Source organism: Saimiri boliviensis, chromosome 12, assembly GCF_048565385.1.
Source record: "Saimiri boliviensis isolate mSaiBol1 chromosome 12, mSaiBol1.pri, whole genome shotgun sequence".
Classification (NCBI taxonomy): domain Eukaryota; kingdom Metazoa; phylum Chordata; class Mammalia; order Primates; family Cebidae; genus Saimiri; species Saimiri boliviensis.
In genome coordinates this window covers 41,877,124-41,895,237 of record NC_133460.1, presented here as the reverse complement: position 1 = coordinate 41,895,237, position 18,114 = coordinate 41,877,124, and the positions used below count along the sequence as shown (strand labels likewise).

General features: G+C 38.1%; 1 protein-coding gene across 10 annotated transcripts in view; it reads left to right on the top strand.

Moving 5' to 3' along the window:
• Positions 1–2,823: 2,823 nt before the first annotated feature.
• Positions 2,824–18,114, top strand: part of RTKN2 (rhotekin 2) — a 158,221-nt gene continuing 142,930 nt past the window's right edge. For 8 of the 10 annotated variants that reach the window (XR_012512821.1, XM_074382284.1, XM_074382287.1 and 5 more), the window contains exons 1-2: positions 2,824–3,104; positions 9,055–9,251. Coding sequence is in view for 7 of the 10 variants with exons in the window: in XM_074382284.1 (XP_074238385.1) it covers positions 3,045–3,104; positions 9,055–9,251 (257 nt within the window). In the remaining 3 variants the exon portion in view is untranslated. The other 2 variants (XM_010339325.3, XM_074382289.1) reach the window with 2 other exon arrangements.

Here is an 18,114-nt window from a genome sequence, read left to right as displayed (position 1 = left end):
CACGAGTTATCTGTTCTGTGTCAAACCACATTTTTCAAAATAATGGATCCGTTACGTAACAGAGCTGATTTTAAGTTCAGTGTTTTTTTTTTTTTTCTTTAGCCTCTCAGTTTAAACATGAATACAGAGAATAAGAGAAGAAATATATACTTCGACATCTATAAGTATTATCTAGATTGGCTTCTGTATGTCATTTACTGATTTCTCTAGTTTTTAATTTATTATAATATTTCCTGTTATATTAGATATAACATATACACGTATTTTTAAATTAGCATTAAATATCGACCTTATAATGATAATTCATATTGGTAGGGCAGGCAGTAAGTCCATCACTCATCCTCTAGCTAAAGCTACTACCTCTTGGCAGTTGGGTGGATACCAACCTTCTGTGAGAGCCCAGGGATGATGGGTTAAGAGATGCCCAAATGTTCTCTCCAAAATATTTGAAAAGGTAAAAGGTAGTACTTCTCACTTTCTGGGAACTGTAAAATAAATAAAGAATTAAAGCACATCCATTAGTTTGATTAGCTACATATATTTATTGATAAATCCTCAAGCTAATCAAACTACTGGATGTGAACTCTTTAAACTTTTGTAGTTTCCATGGATGATTATATTTTATGTACATTACATACACCAGAGAAAACTGTGTCTGATGAAATAAGCAGTAACAAGAAAGGACTTGAGGATAAATAAGGAAACAGAAGTCCTATCCCAAGGTATTTTAATTACCATATCATAGTGAAGTACTTAAGCACTTCCTGGGCACATCTGCTGGTATACAATAAAAACAAGACCACATCATAACTTCTTCGCCAAAGAGAAAAGTCTTTTGTAACAACTGTATTCTACAGATAATTACTAAATATGGCCTTTCCTAATCTCTTTCTTCTAGTGTCATAAATAAATGTATCTCCAGTTAAATATCTGGTTTTAACTCATCAAATATTCCTCTATCAGTGTCCAATTTTAAACTGGTTGGTTCACCTCTGTTTTTGTGAAGTGCTGGCTTCTACATATATTTTGATCTGCATCTGAGGGCTGTATGTGTTATAAGTACTATGTGTCTGATGATGGGCTCTCGATGGATGTGTTTTTCTTTTGAGTCAGGTACTATAACTATATAACTAGGCTCATGCAGCTCACACTGAGTAGGGGATAATTACACAATTACACCACAAAGTAGTAGCATAAGAGAGTGATGTGGCTTGGAGGAAGGGGCATTTAAGGATTTTGAAATTCTGATCTGTGTTTGTAGAAAATGAGGTGAGCTCTGTGTTGGTAATTTTGAATCGTATTTTATTGTTGTAAGGATATGGGTCATTCATAACGCAAGGGGAGCATCATTCCCAACTGGAAAGCTTCTAGTATCACCTAGTCCAAAGGGTCTTAAAGAGGCATGTTACCCATTTAAGGAAGCTACCCATTATATTTTTAAAGTACATTCTCAAACCAATTGCTTTTAAAAGGGTCTTGCAGTTAAAACGACCATATAATGGCCAGGCGTGGTGTCTCACGCCTTTAATTCCAGCACTTTGGGAGGCAGAGGCGGTGTTTCACCTGAGGTCTGGAGTTCGAGACCAGCCTGACTAACATGGAGAAACTGTGTCTCTACTAAAAATACAAAATTAGCCAGTCGTGGTGGGGCAGCACTGTAATCCCAGCTACTCGGGAGGCTGAGGCAAAAGAATCCCTTGAACCCGAGAGGCCGAGGTTGCAGTGAGCCGAGATCGCACCATTCCACTCCAGTCTGGGCAACAAGAGGGAAACTACCATGCAAAAACAACAACAACAACAACAACAACAACAACAACAACAACAACCACCATATAATATCTAATACGGGATAAGTGCAAGATTGGGACAACAGACCCAAACAAGGTCTGTCCCCGGCAAATAAAAAAACATGGGCACCTATTTATGGAGGAAAAATGCCCAAGAGTTTCTAGGAGATGAAGGTAGGAGGTTTGATTTGGTAGACTCTTCAAGAAAAAAAAATGTCTGAAGCCCAAAGAGGCTTCCTGTTGCCTTTTCAAGGGGAAAATCAAGATAAACTAGGGACAATGAATTTTAGGGACTTTTCAAGGGTGTGAAATCTTTGCTTTCATTTTGATTTTTTAAAATCCCATTTTTCCCTTTATAATTAACAAAATCCATTAATTAAAATGGGTCTTTGTGCTAATCTTTAGGGGCAGGCAAGACATTAGGCTCTTGAGAAATAGCACCCCATTTTGCTGTCACCTTGGATGTTGGTGGGGAAACGAGAGGAGAGGGAAAGAGAGAGCGGGAGAGCTGAAAGAAATCCTTTGCAAGAAAACACAGTTAAGTGCACAGAGTAAGTGGGTGGGGAACATTTGAGACTATCAACACTGGGGGCAACGACAAGACCTTGTGAAATGCCTGACAAAGTATCTCACGAACCTGATGAATAAAGCCATGATTTCTGGGTGGCCCTGGAGATATCGCTGGGCAAGGTGAGAGGAGACAGCGAGAGCTGTTTTTGAGAGCACTGTCATTGGTCTCTGGGAGCGAGACCATGGGCTTGTAGTGACACTGTGGGTTCCTGAGTTGTCTGGAAGTCCAGGGACTGCAGTCTCGGATCTGTCCAGCTCCGATCATTTTGGAAGGCCTTCGGTGGGATGCGTGCAGAAGGCTCCCAGCGCAAGGGGAAACCACTAGCAAGAAACCTGCGCCGGGACAGGTGCGCTGAGCCGCCGAGGCTTTCCCCGCGGCCCCGCCCACTCTCGTGCCAGGCCCGCCCACATCCCTGTCAGCGCCTTAAGTCTGCACGCCGCGTCCCTCTTCCCCGCCCCGCCGCGCTGGAGTCTGGGGTCTCGGCAACTTCCGGCGGCGGGAGCGGCGGAGCGCGAGGCGCGCCCACTGCGCGTGCGCGTGTGCCGGCGTCTCCTGAGCCCCCGGCCCCAGGGGCTGGGACTTGGTACGGCCGGGCGGTTGGCGTCCTCCGCGGCTCCAGCCAGGGGCGGGCTTTTCAAATCTTCCCTTCGAAGTCGTGGCTGCGGCCAGGGCAACTCGCGCTGGAGATGGAGGGGCAGAGCCTGCGGGGTCCCGCGCTCGGCTTGGCGGGGCTTCCCACCCAGCGGGTGAGTTGCGGGGGGGGGCCTTGCCGCGGAAGGAGAGGGGCCCGGGTTCTGTTGCTCGCGCCTTCGCTTTGTGGAGTCGTCGAAAAAGCCTCTGCCCTGCTCGTGTAATTCAGCCTAGGCCAGAAACAAAGGGAGGGACTAGGAGACTGCACTGCTAGGGCTCTGAAGAGCCCGGACATCTGTACCTCCGGGTTTCTCAGGCAAGGAGCTGAGGTCCGGAATGGAGCCGGGGTCCTGGAGCGCGTTTGCGGGCGCACCTGTCCGCCGCCCTCCGCAGGCTTTGCACGCCTGTCTTTTTGCTAGTGTAGGTGATGCCGGGGGAATGGGAGCCCCTCGATTCCCAAGAAGCCCAGCGAGGCCAGTGGAGGACAGGTGGCTTATTACGGGTTTAATGGGAAGCACGGTAATGGAGCGATATCTACACACAACGCAGAACTGGTGCGGGGGTCCGGGCGGAGTAGAGGCAAACTGCAACCTCTGCACGTCAGAAAAAGTTGAAGGTTTGGTAGTGGGTTCTTTCTCAAATCATTAGGAAGAAAAGAGGGAGTACATTTTAAGTTGAACAGAAGTTTGGTGTTTGCTTTTGAGCCCTGTAAAATGTGTTAGAAAGTCTTTTATTTTACTTTTTACTAGACCAACATTATTTCTTGGCAACATCAGTTATGAAAATGTTACTACATTGCATTCTTAACCATAACTTTAGTGTCTTTAAAAAAAACATATCTTTAAGCTGGATCTTCACCTCTATTTTGATCTCTACCTCCTTTTACCTACTTCAGAAGTAGGTTAAATCATATGAAATTGCAAATTTTGTAGGTCAAAATTGGCGGAATATTTACAATTCCATTCTTACGGAGGCACCTGATATCTTTGTTTAAAAATCTGGAATTTCCTTAGCAGACACAAAATTGTTAGGAAATTTTCAGTACTGTGAAAAATAAGGCAAGACATTAAGATTCATTATGCAAAAGAAGCCCAGTGCCTTTATCAGTAATTTTTATGCCTTTTTATGCCAGCATTTTCAAAAATTTCAACGATTTTGATGTACTCGTCAGTCCTGTCCTGTTATGTACTTTGGCTGTACTGATTGCTAACAAAATCTTGGTTTATAGTGAATTGGCATTCTATTGAGGTTCTTACATGTACCGTATAGGTGTCGGTGTAGCTGTCCAAGTGTATTTATTGAGTTGCAGGCTGCAGTACAGCCAGTGCTCGACTTACGACCACGGTCAGGAACCGCGGGCCGGTCGTTAACACGATTTGGTCGTAAGTTGGGTAGGCCGTATGTACAGTTGAAATGGTGCACGCGGAGATGGTAGTGCTGCCCGAAGCTGGTCCGCACTGTCGTACACCCAGCTGGGCAACGTTTGCGCTGCCAGACGCGGAGCAGTCGTGGCTAGCGATTGTGGTGTAAAGTCGAATGGTCGTAAGTTGCATAGGTGGTAAGTCGATCAATACCTGTAATAGGAATGGTACAGAAGCGACAAGAGTATAAGATCATAAAGGAAGTTTAGCTACATGAAATAAAAATAAATGTTTATACATAAAGACGGTTATTTACACGTGGGAAGGTACAATGCTTAATTTCTTAGGCGGGACAAAATTAAAATGATTGAAATGTGGAATTACTTCTTTAGTTTGCATTTGGAGAAAAAAAAAACACAAAATGGTAGTAGGTTTCAACCTAACATGAGTATTGAGGGTCAGTCCGATAATTTTATACTTGACTAACACTGAATTTTTATTTGGCATTTCCTTTGATACATGAATGAAGCTGCCATCTAATAGAGATAAGGTCAAAGATTTTGAGGTGGTCACACACTAGTCGAACACCTCTACTGAAACCCTGGAGTCCTCTGCGAGTACTCGCTTTGGCATCAGATTCAGGGCAAACCAAACTCTGCTTGTTGTGCCACCTTAAATAAGTTATCTCTGTTTTTTAAGTTTCAATTTCCACAGTTGTAGGTTGGGTATTCTACCTATCCCGGACAGCTGTTGGAATTTGAGGACCTCTCTAAAGTGCTTATCACAGTACCTGGCACTCAGGATGTGCTTGAGAGATGACTATTGTTGTTATCCTTTGTCCTATTCATCCGAGAGGTTAGGGTGGTCCCCTACCTTTTCTTACAAATGTTTAGGCTTTTGGAATCTTAATAAAAATAAAATTCAAAAATTCATACTAACTCATTGCAGAAAAGTCACCATATACAGAAACATGAATTCTCTCTCCAGTTCCATTCCCCAGAATGGCCGCTGTTAACAATTTCCACTTTTTTCTGTACGTAAACAATTCTTAGAATCCACATGGTTTATTTTAGCAAAAAGAGAATGTACTGTATATACTCTTTTCTTCATCTTCACCTTGGTCTCTTGGTTAGCATGGCTTAACTATATCCATTAGGTGAATGATAGTTTCTGTTTTGATTACTGCAGTCGTCTTACCAGGAGTTCAACTTCAGGATTTTTTTGGTCAGTTTTTAATACCAACAATAAAGCCATTTTCTTTGCACTTCCTTCGTGCTAGCCTAGCTCTTAAAGCCTAATGAGTTTCCTAATCTAAATTTCTACTTTTAAGGTATCCTCTCATTTCATTCATAGCATTGTCCATATATTTTTATCAGCCTGACTTTACTTACAGGGTCAGGAGGGTGACACAGCTTCTGTTTGACTTGATTATAGGCAAGCACTTATTCAGAAAATTGGAAAAGAAATAAGAGGATGGTCTTACCTCATTCTCTGCTCTTCCTGGAGACTGACATTCAAACATCTCAAAGAGGAATGGTTATAGAGAGATAAGTTTTTGTCATTTGTCCTAATCAGCCTTGACTCTACCTGGCCAAGCCATTATGGCTGAGGGAGCAACACTGATGATTTTTCCCTCCCTACTTATCCTCTTTGAGGTCAGTAAACATCACTATTGAATGCCCAATCAGTACCTGTATTACATGATAATTATTCTTACTGTGGATAGCACTAGACATCAACTCTTACCCCAGATGCACTACGTACCCTTGTAACGAAAGACAACTCTGAAGGGTTTTGGTTCCATAAACTCTTCCTTGCTAGAGCTAGCATTGCTTAACCAGAGAAGCTTTTTCTGCATGTAAAATGTAGATATGTGCTAAAAGAAGTTGCATGGGAAATACAAAACTAGTTGAAACACTAGCCTTAAAAAAAATACATTGAAAACCATATGTACACTTAACAATTCATCCTGCTTATGTTAGCCTTCAGGGATCCACTTAACTCACATTTGCCTGAGACCTTACCTCAGGGAGGTAAGATTATAGTTTACTTTGTATGTTAATTTGGCCAAGTTATGAGCCAGTAAACTATTTCTATAAAGGGACAGACAGTAAATATTTTCATCTTTGCAGGCCACTCAGTCTCTGTTGAAGTTGCTCAACTCTGCCCTTGTGGCTTACAGGAGCCATAGACAATATGAATGGATGTGGCTATGCCCCAGTACTTTATTTACAAAACCAGATCCTAGCCGGGCCATAGTTTGCTGGTCCTTGCTCTAAAGGAAAAAAATCTAATAGATATGCCTGTTAGATATGCCTCATTTCCTTAATAAATGGTACTTTAATATTATATCATCTTCAAACTTGTTAAACGTACATTTATTTTCAAACCCTGACTTTACATTTTCTTTCTCTGCTATTTCCCAAGCTTCTATGGTTTTATGGAGTCTTCATTGTAAGTGATGGCTAGAAGATAATCTTCATTTATGGGATAGAAACCCAAACTGATTCCTTAATGTGGCTGTAGCCACCTGCTGGTTCTTTAAGGTTGTTGCAACTTTCAAGATTACAGTGGAATTTCAAATAGTCCAGCCATGCTTCTCTACCCTGGCTGACCATTGAATCACCTGAGGAACTATTAATTAATTAAAAAAAAAAAAAGTTCGAGCCCCACCTCCAGAGATCCTGATTGGTTTGGGGTACGTCACAGGTTTAGGCACTTTTATAAGGCCCTTCCTCTCTGCCTCAGATGATTCTAATAGGCAGCCAGCTTTGAGAACTGCTGTGCTAGCTCAATTGCCTGTTTCATTTCAGCATTTAAAAACCAAAATTGAGTTTAGTGAAACCAGATGGTATTTGTTTATATTTGAGTTGTGGGGGAAAGCTATTATCCCAGCTTTAGGTTGCTCCCTATGTGCACTCCCCAATATAGTCAGCCTGCCAGAGTTTATTTCTATAGACATATGGGTCACATAGATAATTCTTAAAATTAATTGCTAATTACATTAAAAAAGAATTTACTTTGGGGCTGGTAAGTCATAAAAAGATGAAATGGAGTTGTTGAAATTCAGTCATGTGTAACCAAGGAAAACCAGCAAATGACTACATTTGTATAGTACACCAGTTTTGAGTTACAACACTATACGAGGTTTTTATGTGGTGATTACATGATGTAATTACAGAAGGTAATTAAACAGATCAGTTTTCTGTGTGTAAATAGTACAGTTGATTGATTTGGATAGTCAAGTTAAATCATCTACTGCAGTTTGAAGACTGTTAGGTCTCCTTTCATCTTTTCTTTTTGAAAAGGTTGTCTAGATCTTTTGTTATTAGATTTCATTTACGTTTTTAAATTTACATTTTGATCTAATCAGAAGGTAAATTATTGTCTTTTTTTTTTTAAGCCACAGGAGCTAGGGTGGTCACTTTATCTTTTACAAATAGACATAATGGAAACATTGTTACATATTTGTGACATAATAAAGAGTATCCTATGATTTATAATTTTTATAATGTCCTTGTGAATTAAATCAGAACTGTACATTCAGTTTATAGAATTTTAATGTTGCGTATGAAACTCGTATGTAGAATCAGGCCATTAAAAGATAATTATATGGCATAAAAGACTTGCAGAAATAAAATATTTAGTAGTTTCATGGTAAACTCTAAAACTGAAATAAATGATATGTCCAGAATTATATTCTACAGGTCTGTTCCAGTTAGCTAAGGCTTCTGACATTTTCTGTGCACAGTGCTTTCACTCTCTTGCTTCTGAGATTGTATTTACACTGCCTAGTATTACAAATAGCCTGTTTCCTCCCTGCTGCTAAACCTTGGCTCCTTTACTCAGTATCTGCTTTTTCAGAATTTTTTTTTTTTTTGGCTCATTCACTGTCACCAACTACATTGCCATCTCTTAATACAATTTATAGAATATATATCTGATACATTTTTCACATTATATTAGTTATTATATGTTTTCTAACGCTGCTATAACAAATGACCAAGACTAAGAGGCTTAAAACAAGGTAACTGTATTCTCATACTTAATGGAGGCCAGACATCTGAAATCAGGAAATTGGCAGGGTCATGTTCCTCTGAAGGCTCTAGGAAATAATTCTTTTCTTGTCTTTTCCAGCTTCTGATTATTGCCATCAATCAGTTTAGTTTTTTTGTTGTTTTTTTTTTTTTTTTTTTTTTTTTTTTGGCGTATAGACAGATCAGTCTGTCTTCACTTGTCATTTTCTCTGTATGTGACTGTGTCTTCATAGGACCTTTCTTTAAGGACACTAGTCATTAGAGTTAGGACCCATTCTACTCCAGTATGTCTATCTTACCTAATTACATTTGCAAAACCCATATCCAAATAAGGCTACATTCTGAGGTTCTAGATGGATATACATTTTGGAGGAACGCTATTAAACTTAGTATAGTTATAAGAACACATAATGTTTATCACTTTGTTTATGTTCTGTTTATTCAGAAGATTCTGAAGACTTCCTAATGAAGCAAGAAGTTAAAAATTGCAAAGAGCATTTTAAAATAGCTATTTTTATGTTACATATATTAAAACTTTGTTGCTTTCTCATATGGTATACAATTATAATGATATTTAGTACATTTTCCATCTATTATGGAAAGATGTAATTATGGAAAGATGTAATTTTCTGCTATATTTTAAAAGAGCTTTTTTTTTTTTTTTTTAGGACTGCAGCATTCAAGAAAAAATAGACTTAGAAATTCGAATGCGAGAAGGAATATGGAAACTCCTTTCTCTGAGCACTCAGAAGGATCAGGTTTTACATGCAGTTAAGAATCTCATGGTTTGCAATGCTCGAATAATGGCCTATACATCGGAGCTACAGAAATTAGAAGAACAGATTGCAAATCAGACTGGAACATGGTTAGTAACATAGTTTACCTGTGGCTTTTAATGTACTTAAATATGTAAATTAAATACAATATAACTTAAGTACAAATGTCAAATCACCAAACTGTTTAAAAAAACAAACGGAAGTAGCAGCTGACATCATAAATGGTTTGCCAATAGAGCTCAGAGTGAACTTACTATCAGGCAGCAGTCTTTATTGGGCAGTTTTGTTGTGTTCAGTATGTAATTATAAAATGAAAATTGTTCAGAAGCAATGATTGAGGGAGCATTAAGAAGAAAGGACCAAGATTGATAGAAATGTAGAGTAAGAAAATTAATTGCTTAGATATGTGCTAATAAAAAGGTACTAGCTGTGAGTTATGGAAACTTAAGTATAGAAATTGAGATGAGTGAGTAGCAAAATTATAAAGAGAGGAAACCTTAAGAATGGAAAGGAACTTAAAAATCTGCTAGCACATCTCTTGATATGTGAACATAAGTCCTAGAGAGGCAAAAAAAAAACAAAAAAAAAAACCCTCAAGGACATGCGTGTAACAAGTGATGGAAGCTAATGAGAGTTAAGATTTGCTGAGTATTAATAGCTTCTAGTCATGTGTTCTGTCATCTCATGCTGCTATTTTAGATTAGATCTACGTTTTATACATGAAATTTATATCCTGTCTTATTTACAATGCCAAATCTTACTTGAACCTAAGAATTGGTCAATTGAGTGGCTGGATTTTAATGTAGTTTAAATAAAAACAGTCTTACATTCCCCTTTATTGATTAGTCTTACAGCTCTGCCACAAGGGAAGAGTTTCTTTTAGACAATAGTGGCTAGTGGGCTGAGCACATCGTTAAATTCTTGAAACATAAGTTAAAAACGCCAGAGTATGAAATTTCTGTAAAAATAAAATTTAGATTAGGGTGTGGTATAATAAAGACCTGGATACAAAGTAGCCAACCTTATTAGCTATATTGCCATGAGATAGCTATTTTAATCTCCTTGTGCCTCAGTTTCATCCCTACAGTGGGCATGATAATATTGACGTTTTGAAAATTGAGATTTTATATATACAAAAACCTAGCGTAATGCCTTTTGCATACTTAGTACTCAACAAATGTCAGTTTTCATTGTTACGTGAATATGGGAAAATAGTTTTCAGATAGACATACATTAGTTTAAGTCAGTGCTTTTCAAAGTTGGTCACGTGTAGCACTGAGAGTACATGATTATGTGTCAGGAGATATGCAAAGCCATAGAATAAATATGGCATATCTTCTTAGGGCATGGATTTTTAAGATTAAACATGAGAAGTTTAGAATAGTGGAGTATTTTTGAGGTTATGCTTTCTTATGCCTAGGGATATACGTTCCTCTCAGCCTTTTTATTAGGTTACTTTGTCATGAGGGGGCAGTTTCAGTGGAAAAGTGTGAGAAGCCCCGGTTTTAGAAAATATGGGGCTAAACATTCAATATTATGCCATCTATCACAATTTCTAGAATATTATTTTTGGGACCATATCTGCCTCCATATTTAATGCTCTTTAAATATTAATAATGAGTTATGAATTGACCATTTCTTAAATTTGGCAATGTGACTTTTCTGAAGTTGCTGATTTATAAAAATATTAAATAACCCTATTCAATTTATATAGCAGTGATGGGGAAAAATTATCTAAGACTCCTAACTGGAAATGTGTATGATTTTCAGTTTCCTTACTAATTGTCTTTGATGAAAATATCTTTGTCACTATACATACAACACATATATTTGCTCTTCATTCATGTAAAAACAGTATTTCTCTTAATTGCTGGAATTTAAAACAATCTTGTATATTCTATATGTATTCTTTTGTTTACAGCTTCATTTTGTTTGTGAAGATATAACCTGAGGTCACTGATTAGATATAACTAGAAATTATGCTTGCTTTTTTATTACGAAAATGAGTTGAAGAGTAATGATATAGTTCCTTGAAGAAAGTTATGTAAATTATGCAAATGTTTACTGAATACTACTTGTGGGAACACTTATTAAGTTAGGGTGTCTGTTTTTTTGTTTTCTCTTTTTTTTTTTTTTTTTTTTTGAGATGGAGTCTTGCTCTGTGCACATGCTGCAGGGCAGTGGCACAATCTTGGCTCACTGCAACCTCCACCTCCCAGGTTAAAGTGATTCTCCTGCCTCAGCTTCCTGAGTAGCTGGGACTACAGGTATGTGCCACAACATCTGGCTCTTTTTTTTTTTTTTTTTGGATTTTTAGTGAAGATGGGGTTTCACTGTTAGCTGGGTTGGTCTCAGTCTCCTGACCTTGTGATCTACCCCCCTTGACCTCCCAAAGTGCTGGGATTAAAGGTGTGAGCCACCACCCTGGGTCAGGTGTCTTTTAGAAGATCAGAATTTGTCAAAGTATGACAATATTGTATATTTAGAAATATTTTGCCTTTAGAGTCTCAGCAGTCTGTTCCTTAGTTTGATTAGTCCTTAATGTAGAAAAATGCTCAATTTTATATTGCTGCCATAGTTAAAATAAATTGCATTTTAATGAGAACACTAGTCTACCTTTTCTAAATTTTACTATAAAATGTCAAAAAATAAGTATATACCCTAAATCTAAACTTTTTCAAAAAAGAATCAAATAAGTGTGAAATGGTAGAATTGAGGAATATCTAATAGGACAATTGGGTTTGGATCTTCTAGATTGTGAAGGATGGATAGAGTCCAGGTAGGTGAGCAGGAGGAAGACAGCATTTCAAGAAGAATAGCAAAATAGGCTGGGCGAAGTAGCTCACGTCTGTAATCCCAGCACTTTGGGAGGCCAAAGTGGTCAGATTGCTTGAGCTCAGGAGTTCAAGATCAGCTTGGGCAACATGGCAAAAACCTGTCTCTACAAAAAATACAAAAGTTAGCCGGGCATGGTGACGTGTGCCTGTACTCCCAGCTACTTGAGAGGCTAAGGCAAGAAGATTGCTTGAGTGTGGGGTATTAAGGCTGCAGTGAGCTGTGATTGCACCACAGCACTCCAGCCAGTGCAGAAGGGTAAGATTCTGTCTCAAAAGGAAAATAGCAAAATAAAAACTTAAGTTGAAAAATAAGCATGAATTATTCAAAAGGAGTGAAAAAATCTGTTTGGTCGAGTCTGAAGATCAAGGCAAAGATGAAAAGGAAGGGAGGAAACAAGATTCAAGAAAGCGTAGAATGCTAGGAAGTTCTTTGGTATTAATTAACAGCCTTTCCAGGTGCCAGGCATTGTGTAAGATGTTCACAAATATCACATTAAAAATGGAGAAAGATATTGTATTAGACTGTTTTCACACTGCTAATACAGACATACCCAAGACTGGGTAATTTATAAAGAAAAAGAGGTTTAATGGACTCAGTGATTCCACATGGCTGGGGAGACCTCACAATCATGGCAGAAGGCGAAGGAGGAGCAAAGGCTTGTCTTACATGACAGCAGGCAAGAGAGCTTCTGTAGGGGAACTGCCTTTTATAAAACCATCAGATCTCGTGAGACTTATTCACTATCATGCGAACAGCACAGGAAAAACCTGCCCTCATGATTCAATTCTCCTGATGGTCCCTCCCACAACACATACGCATTATGGGAGCTGCAGTTCAAGATGAGATTTGGGTGGGGAGACAGCCAAACCATACCAGATATAAAACTCTTTTAAAGGCTATAACTCTTCAAGGAAACACAGTGACTTTGTGGCTAGGTCATGAATCCAGGTGACTTAAAAAACCCATGTACCTCTGTCTCCCACTCCCTCTAAAACAGTACCTGTACTTTCTTTTTTCTTTTCTTTCTTTTTTTTTCTTTTTTGAGACAGAGTCTCACTCTGTCACCCAGGCTAGAGTACAATGGTGTGATCTTGGATCACTGCAACCTCCAACTCCTGGGTTCAAGCAATTCTCCTGCCTTAGCCTCCCGAGTAGCTGGGATTTGCACCACTATGTCTGGCAAATTTTTGTACTTTTAGTAGAGATGGGGTTTCCCTATGTTGGCCAGGCTGGTCTCAACTCCTGAGCTCAAGTGATCCGCCCTCCTTGCCCTCCCAAAGTGTTTGGATTACAGGCATGAGCCACCCATTGTTTCTCTTAATTATAGAATTCTGGAATTTTAAAAAATGTCTTAAATATTCTATATCCTGTTACCTTTTACTGTTTTAAACAAGGAATAGGTATGATAAAAATGCGTGTTTGGAGAAGGTTATTTGGCAGCAGGGTATTAAAAGGGTGGTGAGAGTAAATAATTGAAATAACCAGTTTTTAGGGAAAATATTTAAGAATAGGCAGACATAGAAATGATCTTATAAAGAACTAACTTTTTATTAGTTAGAAATGAGGAAATCAAAACTAGTGTGTGGGTTTCTTTAGGGCTTTTCTAATAGATCTTCACTCAAGGTGCTCTCTGTACATAATCGTTCTGCAAGAAGTTTTCAGTTATTTTTCAATCCATTGAAATTATTTAAAAAGTCAGATAATCTTACTTCATTCTAAAGACTTTTAAAACTGGAGTTCCAGGAAAGAATTAAGTCCTAATGCCCCAAGAAGTCCATTGTATGCATTGACTTAACTTCTGCATATAGAATAGTGCTGCTTTTGTACCACCCTTGGAAGAATTCGATAAATGGTTACTCTGTGCTTTAGATGAGGAACCACAGTTGAAAAATCAGTAATATAATTTGTGGTTTTGTTTTTTTTTTTAAACCACAGAATCCTGAGAATATTGGAAACTGGTTAAATGTTCTATTACCATAGTATTCTAACAATATAATAAAAGCTCTGTTCTAAGTCGTGTTTGGTATGAATCACGTAGTACACTCCCAAAATACCGAGGCTTCTGTGCAGTTCCCAATGGAGTCAGGATGTAAAAATCTTTTTAGATTGGGTAGACAGTAGGTCGTTAGGGTGAGGTGCATAGGTTGCTTACTGCCTCAATTTAGAAGAGAGTGCCATGGCTTGGTTACATCAGTCTGTTAATTTGCTGGACTTTTGACTAGTAAACTGTCATTTTACCTTTTTTTTTTTTTTTTTTTTTTTTTTGCATGCCGTGGTCAGATATGGCTACTTAAAAGATGGTTTATCAGTCTACCTCTCAAAAAATAGTTATTGGTTTCCATCTACTGAAGTAGGCATTTCAGAATCTTTGTGGTCTGATCCCAAACTACTTGAACTCTTATCTTTCATTTTCTATTTTACAAATTTATTGTGGCAAAATGCTTGATCGGTGTCCTGAAAACAGTTCTTGGATTCTCTCAACTCCAGTGCCTTCCCTTACACTGAAGTGGCATATCTGCATTCCCACTTGATAAAACCCATTTGTTCTAGGACACCATACCTGCCTCAAAGTTTCCTTAATAATTCTATTCAGAAAATAATTATTCCTTTATGTCCATGGTGAGGACTCAAAAAATGACTGTTTGCCTCCTTTTACTTATAGTACCATCCGAACCATGAATACCTTGCTATAACATACTATATTCTAATAGAACTATTTATAATCAGCATATCTTTTCATAAATTATAAGCTTTTGGAAACAAGGACAGTGTCTGATTCTTACTTCTTATCAGTGAAATAGAGATGACATCACTACTAATTTCATAGGATTGTTGTGAGGATTCATAGGATTGTTGGTGCCTGGAGGGCAACTCATAGCTGAGGCAACTCAGTTAATCTTAGTTCTCTTCTTTCTACCTTATATCCTCCAGAACACCAACAGTGTTGTATACTTACTTAAGAACAATTTAATGTGTGCTTCATAAATAAAGTTTTGCCTTGTATCCCCTTAATGTGTATGATGAGCAAATAGGGCTTAGAATTTAATAGGAGTTAATTATATACCATGTACTTTTTTTGGGTCACCTTTTATGTTCTTAGTTTCTTACTGTCATTTGTTGGTCCAAGTGTCTGCTCATCATGTTCCAGATTGTCATTCCCAACAATGTTTGCTTTTCAATCAGCTTTTTGAAATTTACATACATAAAAATTCTAAGAATAGTACAGTCAACATCATGTATATTCTATCCCTAGATTTGTACAATTAATAGTTTGCTATATATATTCATTTTCATCTACTCTACCATTTTTTCTACACAAACACAAATACACGTACAAGCATGTGTACATGCACAAATTTTTTGTTGTTGAACTATTTAAAAATAAGTTGCAGACAAGATGGCACAGATACCTCAGGTAGTTTGGCATGGATCTTTAAAAAATAACATTCTTCTACATAATTGAAATATTATCATATATAAAATATTAATAATTCTGTAATCATCTAATATCAGTCCATATTCAATTTTACCAAGTTATCAAAAGAAAACCGTTTATGTTTTTTTCTCCAAACCAGAATTCAATCAAGATCTATGCAGCACATTGGTTATATCTCTTCAGTTTCTTTTAATCACTCTGCCTTTTTCTAAAAACCTCTTGTCATTTATACTTTGAAGAGTCTCAGCCAGAAGTGGTGGCTCACACTTGTAATCCCAATACTTTGGGAGACTGAGGTGGGAGGATCGCTTGAGCCCAGGAGTTCAAGACCAGCCTAGGCAACGTAATAATAAGACCTTGTTTCTCCAAAAATAAAAAATACAAAAATTAGCCAGGTGTGGTGGCATGTGCCTATGATTACAGCTACACAAGAAGCTGAGGCAGGAAGATTACTTGCACCCGGAAAGTTGAGATTGCAGTGAGCAACAGTCATGTCACACTGCATTCCAACCATCCTGGATGTCAGAGCAAGACCCTGTCTTGGGGAAAAAAAAGAGTCTGGATTTTTAAAATATCCTACATTCTGCATTTGCCTGGTTGTTTCCTCGAGATATCATTGAATCTTTTCTCATATTCTCTGTTTCTGCCATAGGTGGACATTGGGTCTAAAGGCTTTGTCAGACTCAAACATTTTTTTCTAGGTAAGGTTGGGGACTTCCTAATATGCTCCCAATTGATGCAATATGATATTTGGTTTTACCACCAGGTAATGCTGAGTTTGAACCCTTGCTTTAGATGACAGTTGCCAGCTTGCTTCTATGTGATAAAATGGTTTTCCCTTTGCAGTTTATAAGTAATCTGTGGGGTGTTGGAAGTGGGTGACTGTTCTATTACACAATGAGCTTTAACTTGATGGCTTTATCATCCATTTAAGATCCTTGCCTAAATCAATTATTATAATGGGGTTTGTAAAACAGTGATTACCTAATTTTATTATTCCTTCTACACTTATTGGCTTATATTCTATAAAGAAGGGCATTCCTCTCTTTTTTCTCTCCATTCCTGGATTTTTATTCAATATTTTATTATAGTTTATAGTCGCTAAAAATCTCTTGCTTCCCAATACAAAAACATGATCCAGTCTTGCTTTATATTTTCCCCGCCCCATGCCTGGAGTCAGCCATTTCTCTGACATCTGTCTCCCTTTAGTGGTGAATGGTATTTTGAATGCAAGACCTGGGCACTAGGTATGTTCACAGTTACTGGGGTGTCACTGCTTCTAGGCCTTTTTGGTGGACATGGTGATGAAAGAGATGAAAAAATCATGAGTTTATATCAATATTTATAGGTTTTTGTTTTCTTGAATTATATTTTAACTTTTTTGTACTGAAAATCTTATTTCCCAATAAGAGTAATATATTTCTGCATTTTGTATACTATTATTATGTAAAATAGTCTCATAATTATAGTCCAGTATTATTACTGACAGTAAACCTACCTAGGCAAGTTCAAGATTGCCTTGCAGTTCTTTTTCAACACAGAAATTATGAAAATTTTCCAACATACAGAAAAGTTGAAAGAATTATACAGTGAATACCCATATACCTACTACCTAGGTTCTACGATTAATATTTGTTTTATCTCTCTGTCCAAGTCTTTTTTATTTATTTTTTTTTTTTGAGACAGGGTCTTGCTGTGTCACCCAGGCTAGACTACAGTGACACAATAATATCTTGCTGTAGCCTCAAACTTATGGGTTCAAGTGATCTTCCTGCCTCAGCCTCCCAAGTACCTAGGACTACAGGTTCATGTCACTGCACCCAGCTAATTTTATTTATTTTTTGTCTCAGCTTGCTTATTTACTTTGTAGAGACAGGGTCTTGCTATGTTACTCAAGCTGATCTTGAACTTCTGCCTCAAGCAATCCTCCCACCTCAGCTTCCCAAAGCACTGGTATTACAGGCATAAGCAACCATGTTCAGCTTAACCATTTTATTTCTTTATGACACAATTCAAAATAAGTTTTTTTTAGTTCCCTTTGTATGTATATATGTGTACACATATATGTACATCCCTGTGGATATAGGTTAGAGAGTGTTTAAAAATTACTTGAAATGATTGTATTACGCTGTTCTCACACTGCTATAAAGGACTACCTGAGATTGAGTCATTTATGAAGAAAAGAGGTTTAATTAACTCAGTTCTGCAGGCTATACAGGAAGCTCAGGAAACTTACAAACATGGCAAAAGGGCAGAGGGGAAGCAGGCACTTTCCTTCACATGGCAACAGGAGAGCCTATGGGGAAGTGCTACACACTTTTAAACAACCAGATCTCAGGAGAACTCACTGTCATAGAATAGCAAGGGGGAAATCTGCCCCCATTATCCAATCGCCTCCCACCAGGTCCCTTCCCCAACACTGGGGATTACAATTCAGCAGGAGATTGGGTGGGACACAGAGCCAAACCGTATCAATGAGCTTTTTCTTATAGTCTTGTTATTAAATCATAAATAGGCTTACTTGTTTGTTTGTTTACCTCTTAGAATTAATTACATTTTCTGGATATAGAGTGTTTCTTTGTGCTTTTCCCAGTTTCCAATTAGTAGTCCTTGCCACTGCTCCCACTCCAAGAATCAGCCACTATTCTGACATTTTTTTCCCTTGTAGGTTAATTTTG